At 38.9% G+C, this 26248-nt stretch overlaps 1 protein-coding gene across 13 annotated transcripts in view; it reads left to right on the top strand.

Moving 5' to 3' along the window:
* The window catches only part of GULP1 (GULP PTB domain containing engulfment adaptor 1), a 271318-nt gene that overhangs the window by 140238 nt on the left and 104832 nt on the right, over positions 1–26248 (top strand). For 10 of the 13 annotated variants that reach the window (XM_039494778.1, XM_039494774.1, XM_039494772.1 and 7 more), the window contains 2 exons: positions 5678–5754; positions 20274–20335. In XM_039494778.1, the coding sequence (XP_039350712.1) occupies positions 5678–5754; positions 20274–20335 (139 nt within the window). Of the gene's footprint in view, positions 1–3808; positions 3866–4547; positions 4655–5677; positions 5755–20273; positions 20336–26248 lie in introns of those variants that run through there. The other 3 variants (XM_039494770.1, XM_039494771.1, XM_039494777.1) reach the window with 3 other exon arrangements.

Below are 26248 nucleotides of genomic sequence, written 5' to 3'. Positions count from 1 at the left end.
GGGGGAGTTTGGGTGCAGGAGGAGGCTCAGGGATGAGGCGGGGTTGGTGTGCAGAAGTGGGTTTGGGGTGTGGGCTCTGGGAGGGAATTTGCATGAGGGGGCTCAGGAGTGGGGCAGGGGGTTGGGGTATGAGAAGGGGTTTGGGGTGCAGGCTCCGGCCAGCCGGCACTTACCTTGGGTGGTTCCCGGAAGCGACGGCATATCTGGCGGTGGCTCCTAGGCTCGGGGAAGCCAGGCAGCTCTGTGCACTGCCTTTGCCTGCAGGCACTGCTCCCACAGTTCCCATTGGCTGTGGTTCCCCATTCCAGGCCAATGGGCACTGCGGAGTCAGCGCTCAGGGTGGGGGCAGCGTGCAGAGACACACCCTGGGGCGCACCTCTGTCTAGGAGCTAGAGTGACATTCCAGCCACTTCCAGGAGTAGCACGGAGCCAGTGCAGGCAGGAACTAAAATCTCCCAGATTGGCTTCAGTAGGCTCCAGGAGATCGAGCCCAATTCCGAGAGACTCCTGGCCAAACTGGGAGGGTTGGCAACCCTTGCAGTGACCAGCTGGTAAATGCAGTGATAGAGAACAGCTTGTTCACATTAGGGTATGGTTTATTTATTCTTCAGAACACCCTAAGGAGAGAAAAAAGTTAAAAATAACTAAAGCCTTAAACGCATATTGTCTTAGCTAAACTTATCCCGGACATTGGGTTGGGTGAGATAGGTTGTCATCTACAATTGCTGTCTCTGACAGTCTGCGCCTCAGTCAGCCTATGTCTCCCTGAAGAAAATGCCCGTGTCTCCATGAAGACACAGGCTGTCTTTTATCCATTTCAAAGGTCCTTTTATTGAAAGTTCCTGCCAGAAGATCTTCTGAGGTTTCAAGTAGGGCTCCTGAACCTGGTCAAACTTATTCATGCATTTCTCCAGAGCGGGATGGAGGTAGTCTTCATACAGTGTATTCCTGGTATTGTCCATTTGAACACCAAGCAGTTGTGTGTCTATAGCCATTGTTTTGGATTCCTGCAGGATTTAACCCTTGGCCACCTTTTTAGCCAGCAATAAATAACCCTTAAATCCATATATAATATATACATACACTCTCATACTGTCTCCCCCTCTCTCACTCACTCACAAATTAATGTGGCTACCTCCCACGTTCTTCACAGCATTTCATAGCTAATTTATAGAAAGCCCATTCAAGTCAGTGTACAGATAATAATGGGTAGTGAATCAGATCCTATTTGTGTTATATATTGTCCTTATAAGAGAGCCATACAGCTGATAGCACTAAAATGGAGTCAAAATAATGCTTAGCTTTAAGATAATAGTAGGAATGAAGTATATGTGATAAACATTTATTATTAATAAAAGTTAGTCAGTTTCCTTCCAATTTACAGGGTGTTTTATTTAATCCCAGTTGTGTTGGGTTTGTTGCAAAAATAATTTCAAACTAATCTCTGATGAAAGATTCAGCAATGAATTTTTTACCAGTCAGGCAGTAAAGAGGGTTTGGCTTTTTATTACTACAGGTTTCTTTAAATATTAGCCTTCGTCCTTGCTCATTAAAGAAAAAAGATAAGCTTTTATTTTCAAATAGGTCTCAGAAATTCAACATATGTAAACACAAAATGAGGAACGGGTTCCAGATTTCTTTAGAAACTCATAAAGCAGCTATTTTAATGGTGGTTATATTTTCCAGATGTTAACTTAATCTATCTTTGGTCTAAATTCCTTTTGGACTCAAATCAGTAAAGTTGCATCACGCATAAATTTGGCATCTTTTAAATTATGCTAAGATTTCAGTAACAAAATGATAATTATATTTGTAAATGACCTTCTTTTGGAGCATTTCTCATTTAGACAGCTCCAGAAATTATCCTTGGTTACTTTTATATTTTAAATCATTGCTATGTTAACACACTCAGTAACTGTTATATAAGTAGTTTCGTTTTACAATAGTTTCTTGAGGCCCCAACAGAGATCAGCTCCTTGTTGGGTAGGCTTTGTGTGTATTGTGTAGAAATGATCCCTGCCTCAAAACGCTTACAGTCAACTCTAAGCCCTGCTTCAGGAAAACGTCCTTATTCAGGAAGGGTACCTAAGTATATGCTTAAGTGCAATTCGAATAAGGGCTTAAACAGAAAAGACTGGAAGAAAGAAAATATTATTATCCCCATTTTTTAAATATGGAACTGAGCCACAGACAGATTAAGTGATTTTCCAAATATCACATGAGAAGCCTGTGGCAGAGGTAGGACATAGATGATCCCTGATCTTCTTACATCTTAAACATAACACCATCCTTCCTCTCTTTTTACTGATGCTCTGGTCTGGTAGCATGTTAGTAAAGTATGACATACAAAATAGGAATTTTTTTAAAAAAATAAAACTTTCATAACTTAAAAACAGAATAAAATGTAGGTCCTGCAAAGACTGTAGGCAAATATTTTGGCTAAATGCTTTCTTCTGTTGCTTGCAGTTCATATGTTAGTAACACTTCTGGCCACCTCACTTATATTAGATTAGCTACCAGCGTTTTCATTACTGAAAACTATTGATAGTTCATCTCAATGTTCCCTGTCATGTACTAAATCAGGAAGCATTGCCTCTCCTACCGCTAAACTCAACATGACAACTAGCCGTAACTGACACATTTAAATAAATCATGCTTTTGATTACGATTTCCTACACATCCTTTGTTAAAGCAGGTAAATTGAATCTGGGCTTTGGGGCCAGATAATGTAACTGAAGTCCATGGCAAAATTTCCAATGACCTTAATGTGAAGTGGATCAGGCCCTTAATCATCTGATCTCATAGTCCTTTGTTAAGCTGGGATATTACATTCTTTAGAGGGTGCTAATCCTAAACCCTGTGAAAAATATTATGAGTTGACATTTGTACTTCTGTTTCAGTACATGGGCCTTATAAACATAAAACAGTAAAATTAAGTTAAATAATTCAGTAATGACTCTTCAGTTATACAAGAAGTACAAAAGTACTGAAGATGAATGAAACAATTTGGATTTATGGTAAGTAATTGTATTATTCTTTAAGTTAAATAGGGCATTACCTGTTTTTTTCCCTTGATAAGTGGAATAAGTTTCCATAGTTTGTACTGTTTTGGTAAAGTTCTTTTAGGAGTTGCTGTTATTTAATATCAGTGCTTAAATGGCTGATATGTCTCTAACATAGGGAGATAAGTAGAATAGTGTCTCAACTATTGTGTCAGTGTCCTCCTAGTATACAGAAATGTGGTGAAAATTATGATGTATAGTATTTTATATTTAGGTTAATGGCTTTCAATTTACATTGAAATTGTCAATGCAAGGACAGAAATGACAGTACTTTTAGTATAATAACAACTTTGTTTTATGATTATTCGATTAATTACAGTTGTGTTTCATTGCCATGTAGATTTGACGAGTATAATGATAAAGGGGCATAGGTTGTACTAGAAAAGTATGTCAAAATTAGATCCTTTTAGTTAAAAGATCCATTGGAGCTGCTTGAAGAGTAAAAAATATGCTATTTTATGGGCAGGACATTTGCATGGCAGGTATGGTTCCTAAAAATACTATACCTAGTTTTTTGCTTTATTTTCAATAATTTTAGTAATTTTATAGAGAGAGTGTTAATTGTCCTTTAGTCAAGAAGGCATCTACTATAAAATCTGGTTAAGAAAAATAATCTTTAACAAAAATGTACTATACTGCTTTTTTTAGATTTGTTAGCACCATTGTCCCTGTTGAGTTCAATTTGAGTTTTCCCATTGATGTCAGTGTGGTCAGAATTTCACTGTGTGATTTCTCTGCCCATGCAGGGAGCTCAACAGAGCTTATTCCAGGATCAGGCTCCATTTTCTGAAACCCTTACTTTGGTGAGAATTTATTACACAAGTAACCTCACTGATGTGGCCATGATCCTGTTCTGACAATCACACAGGTGGACTTGCCTTTGTAGAAGATCTGATTTGAAAATAGAGAACTCCACCTCCCCCATCCCCACCCCTTACCTAATCTTCTCTTCTACTCCTCTGCTGTTTGACAAGTTTTAGTAAAAAAAAATCCATAAAACAATACCTGTAAATACATTTTAATGATCATAGTAAGTTATTTGCAACCCAGGCTAATTCATCATAGAGTAAATAGGTGATAATTATACCATAATTCCCATAGTGTTACTCAGATATGAAAACTATCAAATATGTGGTGATTTTAAAATAAAATACAAAGGATTTAAGTATAATTACCTGTATACCTTAATCTAGAAGACAATCTTTACATGAAAATAAAGATGTAATTATTGTACTAAGAACTATATATAGTTATTTGCAAAGCAGGACAAAATTTGCAAAATGTATTTCAGGTATTTGCATTCAAAAGCTTACACTAATTTGTCTTGGCCATCTTGACAATACTATTTGAAGTATTCAACGTTGGCCTAACATTGCTCCCATCAAAGTCAATAGTAAAATTCCCATTGATTTCAGTGGGAGCAGAGTTATGGCAACAATGAGCACTTTGAAAATCCGACTTTGGTTTTTTTTTGTTCTCCCTCAGGCTCAAAATGCCATGGGAAGAGCGGGATAGAGGGAGGCCATTTTCAAACACCATGGATCGAGCATGTTGGCTGGGGCAACATGGACAGAGGAAGGGAGGATGGGCGAGTAAGAAACCAAACAAAAAGTGTTTTAAGCAAGGGGCTCCAAAGGAAGATTGCCCTGCCTACACTGGGAAGTAATGGGGTATTTCCAAATTAAGTGTAGGATTCCATGTCTGTAAAATGCTAACAAAGAGAAAATACAATTCTAAGGATATTATCAGGGTTAGAGTCTGAAATCAGGATAAGAATTTTGTGTCAGAGGATGTGATCTATCCATCCATCCATCCATCCAGTGTTCCCACCATATCAGACCTGTATCCTTTACCTATCTGTTCCAGTCTGGGAGGTAGGTGTAGGTAAAGGATACAGGTCTGATATGTTGGGAATACCGTCATCAGCAGATGACACTGGTTTGAAGGAAAATCTTTCTGGGGAGCACAACTTGAAAAGAGTTGACAGTCTTAAGGCACAAAACAGGGCAATATAAATACAGGCTATATCTTTCACACTAGATATTCAGCATTCATTTTTGTAGACTTAATGTTTGTTGTTTAGTATATATTTAATCCATTTCCACTTGTGTCTGTTAAATTGCAGTGAGGGGAGCTTTCCAATAATCTTATTCAGTTTCTCTGGGACGTTCAAAGAAATACCTTCCTGAATCACCTGATTTTTTTTCTTCATTAGCAGACTATTCCCCATTCTCTTTCTTTAAATTAGCTATTTCAGAAAGGACACCGTTTCCCTACTTAAGTCTCCCTTTTGAGTCTAGTAGAAGAGGATACTTTAGTTACACTCTATATGTATACATAGGAAATCTGTCTGGCACGCATTTGCTTTCTTATACCTGTGAACACCACCTGTGCAGTTTGATAGGTATTTACATTTACAAATAACCATCAATTTGTACAAACACTAACGTCCATATATAATAAAGGCAGGCATATGCTTGTAGATATATGTACATGTAAGTTGGCCTATTCAGTTTAAAAACATTTTGAATGTCACATAATTAAATAATCTGTTAACCTGACATTTTATTATAGATTTGTCTCCTTATTATTTCCTTTTGTGCATTACTTCTCAGGTTGAAGTGCCACAAAACAGAAAACATATTTGACTGGCTGATTCTCAACATGAACCGTGCTTTCAGCAGAAAGAAAGGTAAATAGTTTGGCTTTCATTATATGGGAGACCAAAGCAATTCTTCATAAATACTTGTAAAGGTTGAAAATATTAGTATTACAGAACAATTCCTTTCTGATTAGTTGTATCAGACCAATTAGTTTAGAAAGGAATGACTTTCTGGAAATTATCTGGAGCAAGTCACTCCAGATGCGTACCTATAAAGAGTCTTCTGTCTGTAGTATAAGGCTGTGAGAGCCTGTACTGAATCTCCTGCTATTTCCTTTATTGATTTCTGATCAGAGGGAATTCAAGAGGGTGTTAGAACAGCTAAAGGGAGGCATGGAGGTCTTTGTGCTGCTGTTTATTGTTTCTAGTGATTGGGCTTTTATTCCTGGTGAAGCTGTTTTAATAGAACGAAACCTCCCTGTGTTACAGCAACTCTTTGTTCATTCTAAAGCCTGGGCTTTGAAGGCTAAAATTAATCTTGGGTTTATGTTAAAAAAGAGACTTTCTAAAAGTGTATGTATCTACTGCCAAATAGTTTTCAACAGCTAAATTTCCAGTTATAGATCTTTCAGTTCATTCATTCATTTTTTTTTCATTCGGTTGTTTTAATGTATTTAATTTTTAGACAGAGTTTACAGATAGATTTTCTTTTTAAGCAAATACAAACAAATTTGTCTGATGTGACTGAAAACATTTAACAGAAAATGATATTTGTGTATTAATAATGAGGAAAACATTAACAATAAGAGCTTCATTTTCTGGGCTTATGTTCACAGAATTCAAATAGATCTTTCTTCTAAAGACCATTAAGTGATAAAGACCATCAACCAAAGTCTCTGCTGGTGTAAATGAGTGAAACTCCATTTAAGTCAATGTGAATCCATCCATTTACACCACAAAAAAGCCTCATATTTGCCACATCTATCTATATTAAAGTTAGAAGCTTAAGGTGTCTTAGAATAGAAGCTAACAAAATGCAGTAACAATATCTCTGTGACCCTTGTGGAGAATATATCTACTTAGTTTATTGACACTAAGGCCACAGACCCATCTATATGCAGTCATAGATTTATTCTTTTGTTCCTGGAGATGCATTGTGTTTATTGGTGTTGCCTAATTTTCTTTAGCATATTTGTTTTTATAAACAATTTTCCCACATTTTATATTAGTTTCCACATTTTTTCCCCATAGCCATGGGAAGAGTTTTTTCCTGTAGATATTTCCCCTATTTTGCTCTATTGGCTGTTGATACTATTTGCAACTTGGTCCTTCCCTCCATGAGAAGTACCCTATTCTTCCAAACCCCTTATGTTTTGTGGTGGTTTTCTTGGTAGTTCACCTGGCTATTGGATTATCTTATGGTCAGATACTTCCTTACTTAATCATTGTGGCTCCCAATCCTCTGAAGCTCAGGGATACAGCACAGAACATAGTCCTCATCCCTTCTGCGTCCCCCATACCCCCCCCCACCCACAACATATTGTATGTCTTACATGGCCCTTATATGTTTAGTTAAATACAGGCAGTCCTTGACTTTGCGACATTTGACTTAAGACAAACGGCACTTATGATATTTCTGAATTGACACCCTGATTTGACTTACGGCCATTGGTTTCGACTTTTCAACGCGTCGTACTGCAATGGAGTGGATTGCAGTTCCAAGTTACAACCTTCAACTTACGATGCAATTTTCAGGAACCAATTGTGTTCAAAGTCCAAGGACTGCCTGTAAGAGTAATCAAATTAGGTGAGGTTTTAATTGATTAATTGAAATCTCAAATTGAATAGGTAATATCAACCCACTCATCTTTCAGCCAGCGATGACAACTGAAAGCATTCATAAGTTCAGGAAGCACTTATTCACACATGCCATCATAAAGAATTTGAATCTCTGCAGACAAAAATTGTAATTGAAAATAATCTGGGTATCTGGTGAAAACAGATTATAGGAACACAGGCTTCACAAATACTTTTCTTGATTTGTTATGTTAAAGTGCAAGATAAATTTAACATCACCAGTATCATGATTATTAAAGTTTGATACTTATGCTTTTGATACTTTTGATCAAAGTAGCATAGAACTCAGTGGGAACTTTTCCACTGACTTTAACGAGAGTTGGATTGCCTATCCATTTTTATATTTCATGGAGACAGTGTACTTTGTGTTTGAGTTGCAGAAACTTTAAATAATTTAAGAACAATGATAACAAAATGAATATCAGAATAAAAACTGTCTACTTTTAAAATCAGCAGATGCAATTATATACCAATTTATATTAATAGAGTTTTCATGGATCTTATTAAAAACTAAGGGGAAAACTGAGATGTCATTGTCAATGATGTTGGAAAGTTGTTTTTCTAAAACATGTTTTCAAAACAGCACTGTACAAATTCCTGCTTCTTCACTGTCAAAAGGTGTGAACATTTTCTTTAGGTCAAACATATAACACATGTGTTTCTCTGTGTATTCCTCTGACCCATTTTTCTGCGCCTGATCCCATCCTTACGATGTATCACCTTTAATTTAGCTTTGTATAGTGATACCCAACCAAGCAAGGTGACTATTTTGCAAAACTTCCTCTCCTCAAGTGCAGCAGTAGATAGTTATATTAGTAGAGATGGGTAGAGATCAAACTCTCCCTAATCTTAGCTGTTTCTGTATGTCTTGTCTTTATTGTCTTCAGTCTTAGCTGTAAGCTCTTCTGGGAATTTAATATGTGTTATAGTAAAGAAAGAGATTACATATTGTAAGGGCAATCATAAATGTTGTGACTACATATTATCCTTATTATTAATATTGGTATCCAAGTCACATGTATATAACTGAAGGGATAACCTGTGTGTGTGTGTGTGTGTAAAATATATAAGCAAACTTTTAAATGAACAATCATCAGTATTTGGGGCCATATCTTAAAGGGTGTCTGTTTTTCTTGCTGGCTCTGTAGCCTGAGATTTATAGATATTACTGTAGAAAGTGATCATACTGATGCACAAACAGGAAAGTTAACAAAATGGAGCTACTGTTTGTTGATTTATGCTGCATTAGAAACACAGGGAAAATGTATTATTTTTGTCATATGGAACAGGACATTTTTAAGCACAGGGTAATCATGGTGGAAATGTAGGCAATTGAAGGCCATGTTTTTTTCACTCCGGGCCAAATTCAGCATTGAGTTACAAACTGTGAAATCTCACTGACTGCTTCAGGGTGTGGATCTGTACTGAATTTGGCCCATAGTTTGTTATACCCTAATGCCGTGATTTCATCCAAAAATAAATGCACAGGTGTCAGCCTTAGTTTAGATATGGGTACACAGGTCTATGTCAAGACTATTGTTCTGTAGGAAAATCTGAATTCTCTAACATCATGTGGAAAAATAACATTTTTAACAGTTATGATTGCTGCCAGGCGATTGATTCATGAAACATGGAAGACACCTACAACATTAAATTTAATACATTGAAGTAATTACAAATGAGAAAGTATGAGAAATTTTATCTGTACTGACAGCTAAGCCAAATGATCATGGTTCTTTATGACAGTCATTTATGGAAATAGACAAAATGTAATGACAAAGTTTGAAATATCACAAGCATGCCTCAAGGAAAAGTTACAGAATACAATTTCACTTGAATGGACTGTCTATAAAATGATTTTCAGAATTATTATAATCTCATGCTACATTTCACAGATAACATAAGTTTAGTGTTTCCTATTCTTCCTTTGGACATGAAGGAAAAAGTGAAGCCATAAAAGTGGAGGAAATACCTATGGCACATAAAAAGAACAGGAGTACTTGTGGCATGGGGAAATAGTTTTACATAATGTGAATGCCTGGCTTTTTTCCACTAGACAACCATACTTACAAGAGTGAAACGTTCAGTATCTGAAAGGTACAGAATTGCATGCCAAATAGCCCTTTGCTACTCCAGTTTTGTTGGCCTTTTGATATAGAAATTGGTCATTTTCTTCTTCTTAATACTTTAACTAGCTTCAAATATTAGAATTTTTGCATGGAAGATTATCAGATGGTTTCAGTCATAGCCCTTCTGGTGTTTGACATATAGTGACAGGTGAAACCAAAATTTCAATGACAGTGGCCCTTTTGGATCAGTAACCTAACACATTTTATTTTCTAAGGGCCTTTTGTAAATATTATATTGCTCTCAGTAGGCTGTTAGGTTTCCTTTCCAATATGTAAAATATGAGACAGAATTCAAGAGTCTTTAATGTGTAGGGACCAAATTATCTTCTCCATTGTCCTCTGCAGAGGGGTGAAAATAAGTGGAAGATGGGGCAAAAAAGTGAGATCTCTGCAATATGCTCTCATACTACCCCAGGATCTAAGCAAGTCCCCTGGAATGAATACCAAGCAGAAGGCATCCATGGATTTGGGGCAACGGAAGCAGAACTGGGCAGTGTACAGACATATAGGGAAGAGCCAGTATATCAACATGGTTTCTGAGAGTAACCATGAGCAAGAAATGCAAAGGGGAAAGTTTCTCGGTAGGGATGTTCTTGGGTTTGTAGGGTTCTGGTCTGATTTCATTTTGGAACTTCATGCAGTTGTACCGCTACTCTTTGGTCCCATATTTTTCAGCATGTGGGACGCATTAGGCAGTGGCTGGGAAAGTTCTAACTCATACAATATTTTGCAATATATTCTCCTCTCCTTCACGTTTCTGTGGGTGAGAAGATAGTGTGGCCCTTTAGGATTTAGAATTTGGTATTTCTCTGTTTGCTAATTTGTCCAAAATATCCTTAGCACATTCTTATAATAATCATACTATAGGTTCCTACTTATCAAAGTATTTTAGGCAGCTCAAAAGAAAGAGCTCTGATTTTCACCTGAATAAAATAACCAATTTTCCCCTCTGCTAAGCTTAGGAAGCTCCTTAGAGACATAGGTTCATTATTTGCTCTCCGGGCACTGAAGCTGTAGAACATAATAGGTTTTTTTGAAGAATGTTGAGCCTTTTTTGTTACTTTCCATTGTGAGATTCAGGGCCTTAGGACAATTTAAACAGCTTAAAGGACATAAGATCAGATATTTGACATGAAGGCTTTCAAGCCGAAGAATTTGAGCTCTATAACCAATAAATTATCCATTTAGAATTGGTGTTCATTATTGCCCATTTGTAAGTTGGACGTTGTGGGCCAAATTTTCAAAACTGTCTAGAGAAATGTGGCTTCGACAGTTGCACATGTGCCCAAATCCTGCAGTTATGTGGACAAAATGGGTAATTCTTCATGTACGTAGACAGGCACTTAAACATTTGTGTTAGCACATAAGAGGTTTAGTATCTGTGTAAAACTTTCATATAGGCAGATACGTATTTGAATATCAGGCAGTTAAAGGTCTGCAGTGACTTTTTTGGTGGAATGGCATGTTTTGACAATTGTTGGTTAACTTTCTCTTGCTTCATACAAAAGCAGTGGTTCTCAAACTTTTTTACTGGTGACCCCTTTCACATAGCAAGCCTTTGAATGCAACCCCCCATATAAATTAAAAATACTTTTTATATATTTAACACCATTATAAATGCTGAAGGCAAAGCGGGGGGGTCCCAACTCCCAGTTTGAGAACTCCTGTACTAAAGAATATTTCTCAATCTTCTAAATTGCTGGCTATCATGAAAAATCATTTCTTGTATGTTGAATTACATTTTGGAGATGTATTCACAATGCCATACTCTGATAAGAGTGATAAGGGTTATTTCATATTTTGCTCACTCTCTTAGTCTTATGAAACTGCTGGAAATTTAGCATGAATATCCAAACTATGATTAAACTTACACCATATTTCTGTCAAACACAAATGCCGTGCTAGGAGTAAAAAATGTTATATGGCTATATGTAAATACATATACTGTCTCACACATACAGTCTTGTTTTTTATTTGGATCTTTTTTAATAGTCATCTCTACCATTTTTTCCCCTTTTGGATCCTCCATTCTCAAATTTTGCACCATTGTGGTAGTCATTGGATGACTTTGAGTTCATTTACTGTGGAATATTTCCAACAGTTCTATAAGACTAAAGATGATTTAATAACATCAGATAAATGTTATTCTTTATACCAGAATAAAGTTTGGTGGATACTTTTCCCTTCAAATTTCACTAGTGAAAAAATATCGCTTCACTGTAGTAATATCCAGCAATTCAGAAAAATGTAGCAACGTGGTGGAGTACCAAAAGGGAGAAAAGTAAAAGGTCAACTTTTTACCTAAAGATTTCTCTTTCGAAACTTCAGGGTCAGTTTGAGCGTAAGAATGTAGGTATGCTGTTGTGATTGCAATTTTTACAGACAAAAGTCTGTACCTTTCCCAGCCTGAATATCCTGTGCATAATGCAGGCAGCAAGATTCCTGGCACCCATTGTAGAGGTCACAGTAGTCAACTGAATGGAGCCACCACTTTAGTTAAGGTTCTAATACTGTAACCCCTTTTTGTCATATGTGAACTTTTGGCCTGGCTGGCTCTGGAGCCCCTGCCTCAGTTTCCCTCTTCTTCAGGGCTCCGTAATGGGAGAATGCTGAAGATATGGCTTGACCCTCCAGCCAAGTCACAAAAAAAGTTACACCTTCTGGGAGTATCAAGAGTCCAACCAAAAGTCTCAACAAAGAAAAAGCTTCTTCCACTCTTCCTGAGTGTCTCTGCAGCCTGCCCTTGGTCTTACATCTCAGGCTAATTAATTATGGGTTAGCTCAGGCTGGCCCCATCTCCCCTTTAAGGGGGCCAGTGACCCAGTGGCAGGCTGACTTGTTCCATGCTTGGTCTCTCTCCAGAACTGATTTTTTTCCCCTTGGAACACTCACACAAATTCCCTCTAATAATTTGTGATTTAGGAAATGGTGGTAAAATATACTTAGAGCTGGTCAAACTTTTTTATTTTTGGGGGGAGGGGAATGCATAGCAAATTGGAATAAAACATTGAATTTCAAAATTATCCACAAAATGAATTGTTGGTCTGTGTTCCACACCTATGCAAGGGAGCAAGGAGGTATAAAACACACTTACTTCTCTTTGCAGGCTGACTATACCACAAGTTTCAGTCCTGTGGTGAGAGCATCCACTACAGGACCTCTAACTCCCCCTCTTGCAAAGGTGGGTGGGGAGCAGGTAATCAAGGGTGAAGAATGGATAGAGCCTGGATTCTATCTGCTTCCTCTCTGACCCTGTTCACCTAATGTGCCAACCAGCACAGTTAAATTGTAATGGAAACAGTAGTAGTTTGCATCATGCATTGGGCTGGCAAAAATTACTTCTCCTTCTGGAGGGTGAGGAACTTGGGACCACATTCTGAGTCACGCTACCATCTCTGGCTTGCTCCTGGAGCAATACAGTCACGCACTACCTCTTTCAGGGCTTCTGGCTAAGCCACAACATAGTCATTAGGGAGCAGCAGAACTTGTAAGATGCACAGACTGACTAGCTTAACAATTCTAATCCTTTTGTTAAAAAAAAAAAGTTAATACATCATTAAACCTGCATAGTTAGTGCCACAAAAAGTGAAGAAATTCAAAAGCCGAGGATTCATGATCAGTGTTATATATGTATTATTTCTGTTCTTTTTTTTTCTGCTTAAATATGTAGATCACTTTATTATGATCTATGTCCTAAAATATATGGCATAAAACACACAGTATATGAAATAAGGTTGAGATAATGTCACTGTTCGAATCTAGCATTTGCATTTCCTGACTTTTCATAATTTTGTAACTATGCAAACTCAAGATTGCCTTAATAACATTTTGTTATTTTAATAAGCAGCCATTGAAAGCCATTCATAAGGCCCTGAATCTCATGATGGAAGGACACTGAAAGGCTCTACATTCTGCAAATCTCATTCTGTTCTAGGAAGATAAGACTTCGGTGTCTTGACAAAGAATGAATGCTTGTCTCCAAGAATCACTGGGGGAGGAGAGATACTGGGGGCGGAGAAAAAAACACCAACAACACAACACTTAGTTTTTGTATCACGTATATTTCACTGGGACTTGTCTATGCATACCTTTGGGCAGAATTTGGCTCATAATTTGGATTGTGTGCTTAATCATAGTAACCTAGTAACTTTAAAAAATTGCTTTTATTAAACACTTAGGTCGTAGTCAGCATCTGTAATTCTCTGCTCCTACTGTCATTGAGACACGCACTGTGGTTGGGTGATAGCAAAATGGATAAATATATGACCGCTAACAACGTTGTAATTACTGTATGCAAGTGAAAGCTATGACAAGGGTAATCAAATCTCATGCTTCAGGATATAAACTCCTGTCCTGTAGGGGTGAAGAAAAATGTATGTAATGTACAGCATTGAGTAATTAACTGACGGGCAAGTTGCAAGAGCTCACCTTTCTCTGCAATAAGTTACTAATGGAGGCAAGATACATGACTAGATGAACCAATAGGGTGTTCATTTTTGTGTCCTATTGTGAAGTTTTTCTTTACTGATATGAAGATAGATAACCAAATTCAAAACAGAATGTATACAGTGTGGAAGTGACTACCCTGATACCTGTTCCTTGTCATTCATACAGAGGTATTGACCCTCAGAAGACTAACATTATGAGATGTGCTGGGAGAGCAGAGTTAAGTGGAGTGAACTGTGGCATAAACAGCTAGGGCACTAAGATACTGGCATCAGTGCGAGGGAAGTGTTGATCCCCAGCCGAAGTAATAGTGCAAAACTGTTTTGGTCATTAATTGAAAAAAAATAATCTAACTATCCCTCTCTTCCCTCAGTGTAGCTGGCACAGATGGTAGTGCCATGCACTTTGGAGAGAGGGTCACCGCACTGGAAGTAGTAACCACTGACACCTTTAATAGTGCCCCCTCACACCGATTTCACATGAAAGGCTCTCAAGGCCATCTTCTAACTTCCTGTGCTAGTAAAGACACTGTGTTTTAATACATTTTATTGGCCCAAATCCTGTTGACTTCAAAGGGTGTTTTGCCTTGGTAAGGATTGCAGGATTTGTCCCACAGTTAATGCATACGTGATTTTGATGGTAAAGCTGCCCACAGTCAGTATGCCCCGAAACACTTCTAATTGGTTCTTCCTGTTTCCATATACTGTGATTCTTTGACCACGCATAAGGCAATGCAGGTCATGAAAGAATTTTTGTTCATTCTGGAGAGGGATAAGTGTGGTCATGAGCTAAGCAAAAATACACTTGAACACTCCTACTGTCCCTTACATTTTCAGAATGTTATCCATGCAACTCTCATTGAGTCAGTCCTCTCCTTACAGTGCTGGTGCAGTATAGGAGAAGAGGGCATAAGGAGCCAATCCTGCCCAGCTGCAGAGCATCTGTGTAATAGCAGGACATTAATCCAGTCTAGCGGTCAATAAAACTCTAGGAGAAGGCCCTTGCTATTGCAAGTGTTTATGCAGCATCCTCAAGGAGGCTTAATCTGTTGGCTAGGAGCATTGCCAATCCCAAGTACATACCACTCAGGTGTCCTTTCCCTCTTTGCTGCCCTATAGCAGAAGAATATCTGTGGGATCCACTTCACAGTCAGTGTTTCCCTTTTTCCAGTCTATGTGCACTCCCAAAACATTCAGTGTAGAAGTTTACTTTCACGTTTTAATAGGTTTTGGCTGAAGTTTATAATGCTCAGAAATGTATGGGCTTGTATCTTCGCCCTTTATGCAAATTCCTCTCTAATGTGTGTAACCAAATTCCTTTTTCATTTAAACAGAAGGCTGTTATTCCATACACAGCAATATTGTGCCTGCATGTTGCTCTTAAATCTTAAGTCATTCATACTACCAGCGGTACTGAAAGCTATGAATTTATTAGTTCAAATTGCCTTTAGCTACTCAGTAAACTCAAGCCTAGTACACTACATCATTTTTAAAAAAAAATATTTCAGTATATTATATGTGTATGTTTGCTAGCTTTATTTAGACTTCAAGTTCTTCTGTGCTGGGGCCTTGCTGTTTTATATATCTGTAAAGTATTAGCACACAGTTGGTGCTATATAAGTGATATAATAATAATAATTAATAATAATATCAGCTGTTTGTTTTGCTGATTACATTATACAGTTCTGTTTTGTTTATTATTTGAAAATGAATAATGAAGTACTAAACTATGATGTCCTGTTTAAATTAATTTTAAAAGGAAGGGATGAAGGAGCAGAACAGACTGCATTTTACTCTTGAAAGAATTCATGTATTAAATTGAGTATCCCTGTTTTGTTTTCTCATAGTGTTCAGTGTGGCTTTTTGATGCAATGTCTCTGCCATTTCCTGGATTTTATTTGTCTAAAATGGTCTTATTTTCCTGTTGCCTTGAACTGAGATGAAATCATAGCAACGTTTTAAAAAGATGCTGCAAGACAGTGCCAGAAAGCAAATCAGAACTTAGCACGCAAGGGGAAAATAAGGATTAGGCGATATTTCTTGTGACTTTTCAGTACATCTTCGCCATTTCTGTGAAGTTTGCCTAAGCATGGTCTTGCTTAATGATGCAAATAGTGCTGCCAACCTGCAGCCACAAGCAGCCCCATGCTAATGGGATTCCAATGCTAGTGTGAAGTTTACAGTGTCCCTATGGGGTGTTCACAAGCTGCTACTTGCTAACTAAGGGCATGTCTACACTACCCCAAAGTTTGGACTGTGGGGGTGTAATTAGGAGTATTACACCCAAGTTCTGTGCAGTCATTCCCCTGTGTGAACATTGCGGGCACAAACTAAAAGGTTCCTACCTCACATAAATGTAGTCCTATTTGAAGAGAACTATGGTAATGCGAACTAGGAACCTTTTAGTTTGCGCCTGCAGTGTCCACATGGGTGAGTTAAAGCACAGCTCTTTGGTGCTCACTGCTATTGACATATTGATTATCCGAACTGAGGGGTAATGTATACATGCCCTTAGAGTTCTATGGTGAATAGTATGAGTCCTTCAAAGAATCAAGATGTCTCCCACTTTAACAAGACCCTGGCCAGGTAGATCAGTTTTACCAATTCCTTCTTTTTAACAGCAAAGCTCCATCCCCTTATCTTCCTGCACAAACACACAGGTCATGATGGACACATTACCCATAGTATTCCTTCCTTACCACAACCCCTGTAAGTCTTTTGGCATCACATTCTGGAGCTGGTGGGTAGGGAGATGACCTCGCACTGAAATCTGTAATGAAATCCTTGCCCATTGAAGTCAATGGGTGTTTGCCATTGATTTTTTGGGGACCAGAATTGAACTGGTCCTGTTGGGGGAAAAAGTTTATCTTTCAGAGTGAAGCTAAATGAATAATCCAAGCATGATGAAGTTATTTGGACGTAAAATTAGGCTGTGATTATTATTTCTTCTGGCATTGCTAAACAAATTTGTGGGGGTCTGCAGGTGCCTTACTGATATTTCATGAGGGGTATTTTTGCTAACACTTATCTTATGTATGTAGACATCTGATGGTATCCCACTTAAGTCAGTAGAAATTTTACAGTCATAAGAAATGCAGAACCATTAAAACATTTTCATTAATATTTTAAATCACATTTCAAGATAGGTTGTCCTGTGTAATTGTGCACTGCTTTGGATCTGCACTCATTTAAAGAACAGGGAGAAGTCTGGTTTTGGGTAAGCCTTGTCTGTACTGTAATTGTGGGGTGTGATTACAGCTCATTATGACATACCTGAGCTAGTTTTAATCTATTTAGCTCCAACCCCAGAGCAGTGAAGCTATGGCATTGTGAGCTTTGGTGTGGGCTAGCTCCATGAGTAATTACTCAGGGTTCCTGATGGGTTTGTATCGCCTGTGCTGGAGCATGAGCTGCCACAGCTTCACTGCTCTGGTACCTGAGCTAGCTAGATTAAAGCTATGTCAGATTGAGTTGTAATTACATCCAGTGATGACAGTATAGACACACTCTTCTGATCTTTCTCTCTTAATCTGGACCCTCCTGCTAATTGGCAAACCCACTTTTTCCTCATTTCCCTCTAAATAGTGTACCTATTTTTAAAAGTATGATTCTTTTAAAAAATACAACATAATATATACGACCAAATTAATCTTGGTTATGACGCTTTCTCCTTTATCTTTGTCTTCCAGCTGCATTGATTATTAATTTTTAAAATGTTCATTACATCCAGGTGATCCTAGAATAACACATCACATCATTGACAGCTGATTTAATGTAGAGCACTCTTCAACTCAGAAGTTATGTTGAGAGATTAGCCCAGCACACAGCGAACCCAGGATCAGGGGAGCAAAAAGGTCGCCATTACATACTCTTCCTCTCTCCCCGCCTTACACCCCTGATATGCTGTGTGCTCCCCAACCATAGCCAAAAGCACATTTATAGCTACTGTACAATATCAAGTGTTAAATTATACCACTTTAAGGAACACATGGCTAAATCTTGTTCTTTCATGCAAGAGCTTCACTTTCAACGGGAACTATGTACGCTACAGAACAGATTCAGCTTTTTTTATACAACTGCCTTCCGTTGAGTTGTGATTTTGTTATGAAAGTGACTGTGTAAAGATATATGTCTTACAAATCAGATCTGTTCCTTATGCACATTCGGAGGCGTAGGTGTTTGTTTAGTTAAAAAAAATAAGTTTTACTGCTTTTACTCCTGTTAAAACTGCGAGAGCAAGCACAACTCAGAGAGTATGAGCTGGATTTTATTCATCCTTGTGTGTTATCAACTGAAAAAGTTAATTATTTAGTTATTGTGAAAACTCACTGAAGGCAAAGGGAATTGCATGTGCTTATCCAAAGGCCGAATTTTGCCTTACACTACTCTTGTGGTGGTTCATTCAATGAAGTTCCAGATTCTGCAACCGTAACTCATACTAACTGAAATGAGAATAGTTATATGTATAAGTAAACGCTACTCACCATGAGTAAAGTAATTCATCACAAATTTTAAAAAATCAGGAATGCCATCTAGTCATTTGAAAAAAATGGCCCCAACCCAAATATTTAATTTCTCTTCTGCATCATGTTTTATGTGGATTTCTAAAATTCTGGTGTTGAGAATTATTCTTCTGAAACTTTAGCAGATTAGTTTTACATAAACTAGGCATTTTAAAATAGTCATTACAAAGAAAAGGAAAGGCAAATGTGTTTCACTGAGCAGTTAACACATGCTGTCAAAGCATAATAATATTCACAGCAGGAAAAGGAAGATAATAGTGTATAGTTCTTAGATGGATCATTAAAGGAAGATATACAATTTTATTTAGGCCATCCAGTGAAAGATTAAAGTTTTAAAACTTTGTACCTAATTGTTAACATGGTTTAAGACATGATTTTTTTTTACAGGAACCTTCCCTGTAGAAATATTGGAGATAACAGTTTTGCTTTTGATTTATTGTGTTTTATTGATTTTTGAAGAAATGAATACAATAGAGAAATCTAAGAAAAACCATCTTCTAGATCTATAAACATAATACATCAGAATACGGGTAATATGCAGTCAATGTTTGGAACATCTGCATGGTGAGCAAAATATCAGAAAAACAAGGAAAACCCACCTTGGATTGAAATAGCACTTTCATAGGGCAGAGGAGGAAATCCAGAGATGAGGGCTTTAGATCTGATTTTAAATTCAGTGAAAGGTGATTAAAATGGAAAATCTCATAAATGCTCAAGATAAAAAGTTTTTATATACCATTAAAAAGTCACAAAGCCTTTCTGGATAGTCAAATTTGTTTCTTATCTAGCTTGACATTGCTTATCTCGTCTTATCTTGTCTCCTGAAATAACTGAGTTACTGGATGAATTTGACATTCTTTTTCCAGCAAGAATTTTACCTAGTGGTCAGTGTTAAGCATAGTTTGTTATCACTGTTCTAATATTATTCTCATAATGTTTTGACGTATTATAAGTTTTCGAAGCAGCTGAATCCTTGTACAAACAAGGTACATGATTTTAAAATGGTATGCGGGGATCTGCATTCATGCTTATAAAAGGAAGCTCTTTCACATGACTGTGTATCTGCTGTACCTCCAATACAAAACAACTCTTGTGATTATTTTCTGTTTGGTTAGAGATAACGTACAGCAATTCTACAAAGTGGTCATACTCAGGAGAGGAAGGATACTCCAGTGTACCAGTGTAGAGTACTGGGGAAACCTGGATTCAAGTGCCTGATCTGCCACAGATTTTCTGTGTGATTATGGACAAGTTTGTTAGGCCCAGAATTGTAAAGGTATTTAGGTGCCTAATGATGTAAATCGGTATCTTTTAGCATCAGAGATTCAGGCACTTTGGCACTTTTGAAAATCCCAGTAGATGCCTATCTGCATCTTTAGACACCAAGTACCTTTAGAAATCTGGTCATTAGCCTCTCTGCGCCTCATTTCTCCATCTGTAAAATTGGGATAATAGTACTGCTTTACCTCACAGAGATAAATTCACTAACGTCTGTGAGGTGCTGAGATACTGTGGTAATGGGGCCCTTTATTATTACCTACGATAGCAATGTACTTAGCTGAATAAAATTAGGATATTTTATGCATATAAAGTTACAGTAAGAATGAATAAGGCATTTAATCTAATGCAATTTTTTTTCTTTTGCTTTTTTGCAGATAAAACATGGATGCACACTCCTGAGGCTTTATCAAAGCATTATATTCCCTACAATGCAAAGGTAAGAAAATGTCAGTTAATTTCCTCTTTGTTTACATTTTGTGACAGACCCAAACCAGTGTGGTACAGGAGTCTGGTAGAGGGCAAATATACTGGTCACTGGATGAGTAGTTTTCTGTTCCCTGAGTGACCAGAGCAGGGGCTGCACTAGAGTAATCAGGAACCTGCTAGAACCAATTAAGGCAGACAGGCTGATTAGAACACCTGCAGCCAATCAAGGCAGGCTAATCAAGGCACCTGGGTTTAAAAAGGAGCTCACTCCAGTCAGGGAGGGGGGAGCCAGAGGAGAGGAAGTGTGTGTGAGGAGCTGGGAGCAGGAGGCGCAAGGAGCTGAGAGGGAGAGGGAGAGGGAGTGCTGCTGGAGGACTGAGGAGTACAAGCATTATCAGACACCAGGAGGAAGGTCCTGTGGTGAGGATAAAGAAGGAGTTTGAAGGAGGCCAAGGGGAAGTAGCCCAGGGAGTTGTAGCTGTCATGCAGCTGTTACAGGAGGCACTATAGACAGCTGCAATCCACAGGGCCCTGGGCTGGAACCCGGAGTAGAGGGCGGGCCCGGGTTCCCCCCAAACCTCCCAACTCCTGATCAGACACAGGAGAAGTTGACCCAGACTGTGGGGAAGATCACTGAGGTGAGCAAATCTGCCAATAAGCGCAGGACCCAGCAAGGTAGAGGAGGAACTTTGACACAATTTTTAAAAATAAAATGAAAGGACATTTTGAACTAAAAAGTCATTTTGAATAGAAAAATTGTGATTTTTTTTGTTACTGAAATAATTTAGCGAAATCAACCCAAATTCGTGAAATATGTTAGTGTTCCCAAATCTGCTTTTTAGTTTTGTTTGTTTACTGGAAAAGCTTTCAGGCGCAAAATTTCACCCAGTTCTGTTTGATGGATCCACTGCTGTATGGATTCTCTTCCTCTCCCCGCATGGGGTGCTGCCAATGTATCAAGCTACTTCACCTAATCAGAGAGGTTCCTCATCCCCTATGCATCTGACCACCACTTGTTGTTGTTCTGATTGTGTGCTGGGCCTCTGATTTGTCCTCTAGAGGCAGGTGTTGAGAAACAGAAAGATTTCAAATTTTGAAGGTTGTCACATCAGACTGATTACAAGAATTTTTGCTGTAAGCTGGGGACTTATCAGTTGGAAGCAACAGAGGAGTACAAAGACCTGGGTTTACTGGTTGATCACAGGATGACTATGAACCATCAATGTAATACGCTGTGAAAAAGGCTAATGCAAATCTATGATGCATCAGGCAAGGTATTTCCAGTAGAGACAGGAAGTGTTAGTACCATTACACATGGCACTGATGCAGAGAACGACTACTATGAATGGAAAACCTACCTTTTGAGAGGGGATTCAAAGAGTCTGGCTTGTTTAGTCTAAACCAGGGGTTCTCAAACTTCATCGCGCGGCATCACTCTTCTGACAACAAAGTTACTACATGACCCGAGAAGGGGAGCAGAGACCAGGCCCCACTGCCTTGGGTGGGAAGAGAGGAACCACAGCCCGAGCTCCGTTGCCCCCGGTGGGGGTGGCATTCATGCTTCAGCATCAGCCCTGGGTCCCAGCAACTCTAATATTGGCCCTGGAGACCCCATTAAAATAGGGTCACGAGCCACAGTTTGAGAACCGCTGGTCTAAACAAAAGAAGACTGGGGGGAGGTATAAGTGTTCTCTATAAATACATCAGAGGGATAAAGGAGGCAGAGTTATTTAAGTTAAGCGCCAATGTGGACACAAGCACAAATGGATATAAACTGGCCGTCAACAAGTTTAGGCTAGAAATTAGGCGAAGATCTCTAGCCGTCGGAGGAGGGAAGTTCTGGGACAGCCTTCCAAGGGGAGCAGTGGGGACATAAAACCCAACTGGCGTCAAGACTGAGCTTGATAAGTTTATGGAGAGGATGGTAGGATGGGACTGCCTACAATGGCATGTGGCCCATCAGCTCCTGCAGTAGCAAAAATCCCAATGTCAGGGGATGGGACACTAGATGGGGAGGGCTCTGAGTTATTACAGAGAATTCTTTCCCAAGAATCTGCTTGGTGGTTCTTGTCCACATGCTCAGGGTCTAACTGATCACCATATTTGAGGTTGGGAAGGAATTTTTTTCCCTGGATCAGATTGGCAGAGACCTGGTGGGTTTTTCACCTGCCTCTGCAGCCTGGGGCATGGGTCACTTGCAGGTTTAAACCATTGTAAATGGTGAATTCTCTGTGAATTGTATCTTTAATCCATGATTTGAGGACTTCAGTAACTCAGCCAGAGGTTAGGGGCCCATTATAAAAGTGGGTTGGTGAAGTTCTGTAGCCTATAATTTGCAGGAGTTCAGACTAGATGATCATGATGGTCCCTTCTGATCTTAAAGTCTATGAATCTGAGTCTTCCCTGTCATAGATATTTGGTGGGATCATTGTTTCATCCATGTGTCAAGAGCAGAATTGTAACTGGACTTTGATCTCATAAAATAAATGTCTGTGACCAAGTTACCTCCTCCATCTTCATTTTTCTTTAGTTCTGATTTATTTTTTGAATCTGTATAGAGGCAGAGGAATCCCATAGATAGGTGTTGGTACAGGTATTTTAGAAAGTATTTCAAAATGCAGAAGGAAACAAAGAAACAGTGGATGCCACAGTAATACCCCAAAAAAACACAGTCCAGCATCAACAATTGTTGATGGAAATAATATTCAGTGGAAGACTTTCTTCAGGCTTATTGTGAAGGTCAGTCATTCCAAGCAGAGGCCTATTTGGCTGAATGCATTCTCTATATGTCTGCCATTTAGTATGTGTTCACAACATCTAAGTTGTGTTGGGTCTCTCTATTACTTACCTTGAGCATTGGCAGATTGTACAGCGTACTCACCAGGATTTCTTTGTAACTTCTGCCCAAGCCGGGCAGCCCCAGGGCCAGCAACAGCAGTTTGAGTGTGTGGGAGGAGGCTAGGGGCAGAGGGATTGGGTGGTGCAGGGGGAGGCACTTACCTGGGGTGGGGAGCTCCCCAGCTCCCACTGGCATGGCCCCCCTGCAGCTCCTAGGTGGCTGAGGGGCCAGGGGGGGTATCTGCGCCCACAGGCCTCACCCCCGCAGCTCCTATTGGCCATTGGCTGCAGTTCCCAGCAAATGGGAGCTGTGGCAGCTGGTGCTTGTGGTGGGAGCAGTGGAGACCCTGTCCTGGCCCCTGCCTCTGCTGCCTAGGAGCTGCAGGGATGCGGAGCCAGGTCAAAAACCCTGCTGTGTCATGGCCACTCCCCCGTCCCCCCCCGCCTGCCTGCCAGCACCAGCTGGGGTCCCTGACTGTGCGCTGCGCCACGGCCAGCCTCCCCACCCCAGCACCAGTAGTGCCCCTGGACCACCACCACCCTCCCAGAGCACCCATGCCCCCCCCCCCAAGTTTTAGTCACAGATGGTATTTTTAGTAAAAGTCATGGACAGGTCACGGGCCCGTGAATTTTTGTTTACGGCCTAACCTGTCCATAACTTTTACTAAAAATACCCGTGACTAAAACGTAGCCTTAATCATAAACAAGGCTCTGCACATGCTTTGCTAGAAGAACCACAGCAATAATCGCAAGCTCATTAAATATAATCTTGCAGAATTTTGCCTTAGTCCTGCAAAGACCAGTTGTTTCTCAACAATCAGCATTGTAACCATAGGTTGGTATATCACAAGTGAAACTCTTAAAGAGCTTTCACATTCTGGTGTGAACAACTATGATATACATTCATTGCTATCAATTCAGGTGCCAGTTATGCTTTTATCTTGCATTTTGAAAACAATATTGTAAGATTTAGGGACCAAAAAGTATATAAAGATGGAACACCACTTGTAACAGATCAGTCAGTGAGAGTGCCTGAGTTTGAAACTACTATATTGATTCCTCTATATATAAGCCTATATTTCAAAATAACAGCCTCAGAATTAAATTAACTATATTAAATATAAATTTACGATGCTATAGTATAGCAGTAGTATGATTTCTATATGGTAAAGAAGAATTATTTTACTCAGTATGAGTATGAGCTTTTTATATAGATTACAAAAACAGGCTGTTATTCATTTACAATATAAATATAAAACCCAATATACAGCTCCAATATTTGAAACACCTGGCTCCCCACCAATGTCAATAATTTTCCTGGCTACCTACAACAGAGAGACTGAGATCCAGATCCTCAGCTGGTGTAAATTGGCATAGATCCACTGAGGCCAATGAGCTGTGTCAATTTACACCAGTTAAGGATCTGTCTTTTCAATCTCAACTTTAAAGTGTGATTTTCATTACTTTTTCTTGGCTTCCAATATTTATCTTCGCTTTTAAGGTTAAGACATACATACATACAAAAATCCATCATTTTTTGTAGCACTCCAATTTTGTAACTCTATAACACTAAAAAGTGTATCCAACCAAAGTAATATATTGTGTGAAATAATGGTGCAAGCTTAGGAAGCATTTATGAAGTTCCCGAGACTGGGCTCATTAGTTTTTAGAAAATGCTTATTAGCCACATAAACAGTGTCCCATTGAGAATTCTACAGTATTGCATCTCCTATCTCCTCCTGCATTTGAACATTAAGAAAGAAAAATACCATGACACTATTTCTCATGGGAATGATTTGATAAGGTAATTAGTTTCATGAAAAGAAATAAAGATGACCTGCTTAAAAAGTCAAATAGAATAAAACTTTATTATAGAAAATAATATCATAGAATCACATGCAAGTACATAACTAAGTTTATATCAGCTAAACTAAAATAAATTCTCCCAAATAAAAAAAGATACTAAAAAAATACTAAGAATTTTTTCCTGATTTTTTTTCCCAGAAAGTTAATGTTTATTTCTGAGATGATGGAGAAGAAAAGAAATTGGTAATACATAACTGGAAATACTTTTTTTTAAAGGGCAGTGTATGTGCTATACATTGCTATGGGTCTTTTTATATAAAAAGGCCAAGCAAAAGCAAATTCAGTGCAAGCTGAAAGGCCTAGCACCTTGCAGAATGGAGTTTTATGTACAAATTGTAGAAGATTCATTGATAGTTTCTTTTTTCATTTATTTGCTTTGGAAAGGCCTTTTCATATATTTTAATAAAGAATTAGCAATGTATTGTACTTTACAGCACAGCAGAGGCAACTTTAGTTGGGGTCCATGGCTGCAATTATATCCACAGAAATCAGGCCAGGTCAGAACAAACCTGAGTGGTGGTATGACCTGGTACACGAGATTGCAGTGCTATTCATGTTTTGTGCCTGCCATTGATGGTGTGGGAAGTGACTATCCTGCCCCAGCCAGGCCCAGATCCAGTTGTTGCTGCTACTGGCATCATTGCATCAGGCCCAAAGTGACCTGCAGGGCTGAAGTTCAGCAAGATGTGGGATGGGGAGCAGCCCCCAGCAGCACTGCCCTGCCTTCATTCCCTGCAGATTGGACAGCAATCCCAGAGGGCTGGGCCCTCTCTGATCATCCCTTCTTCCTTCTCACTCCTGTCATCCCTTCTCCATCCCAAGCGGGATGGGAACAACACCACAAGCCTGGGCACTCGCTGATCCTCCCTGGTCCTTCATCCCCACACCTATTCACACCTATTGAATTGAGAGGCTACCCCCGCCCCTGCAGCAATAACTCTATGAAGTCACTTCTGTAGTAAATTATATTGTTTTTCCATGTTTCATATGTAGTCATTTGGCTATTCCCTGACTCATTTCATATTTCCATGGCAGCACGCACGCGCACACACACACATTTATGCTTTTTATTGGATCTGCCACGTAGGTCCAATATTTGTGCTAGTGGCTGGCATCATGGTAAGAAGATGGTTTGGGGATTACACTGAGGCTGGGGGCTATTACTGCCGTGCTTTACTATACATTGACATGCTAAACTCATGGGAATGTACTGCCCAAA

Source organism: Mauremys reevesii, linkage group 11 (genome assembly GCF_016161935.1).
Source record: "Mauremys reevesii isolate NIE-2019 linkage group 11, ASM1616193v1, whole genome shotgun sequence".
Lineage (NCBI taxonomy): Eukaryota > Metazoa > Chordata > Testudines > Geoemydidae > Mauremys > Mauremys reevesii.
This window is presented reverse-complemented; position numbering and strand designations above follow the sequence as displayed.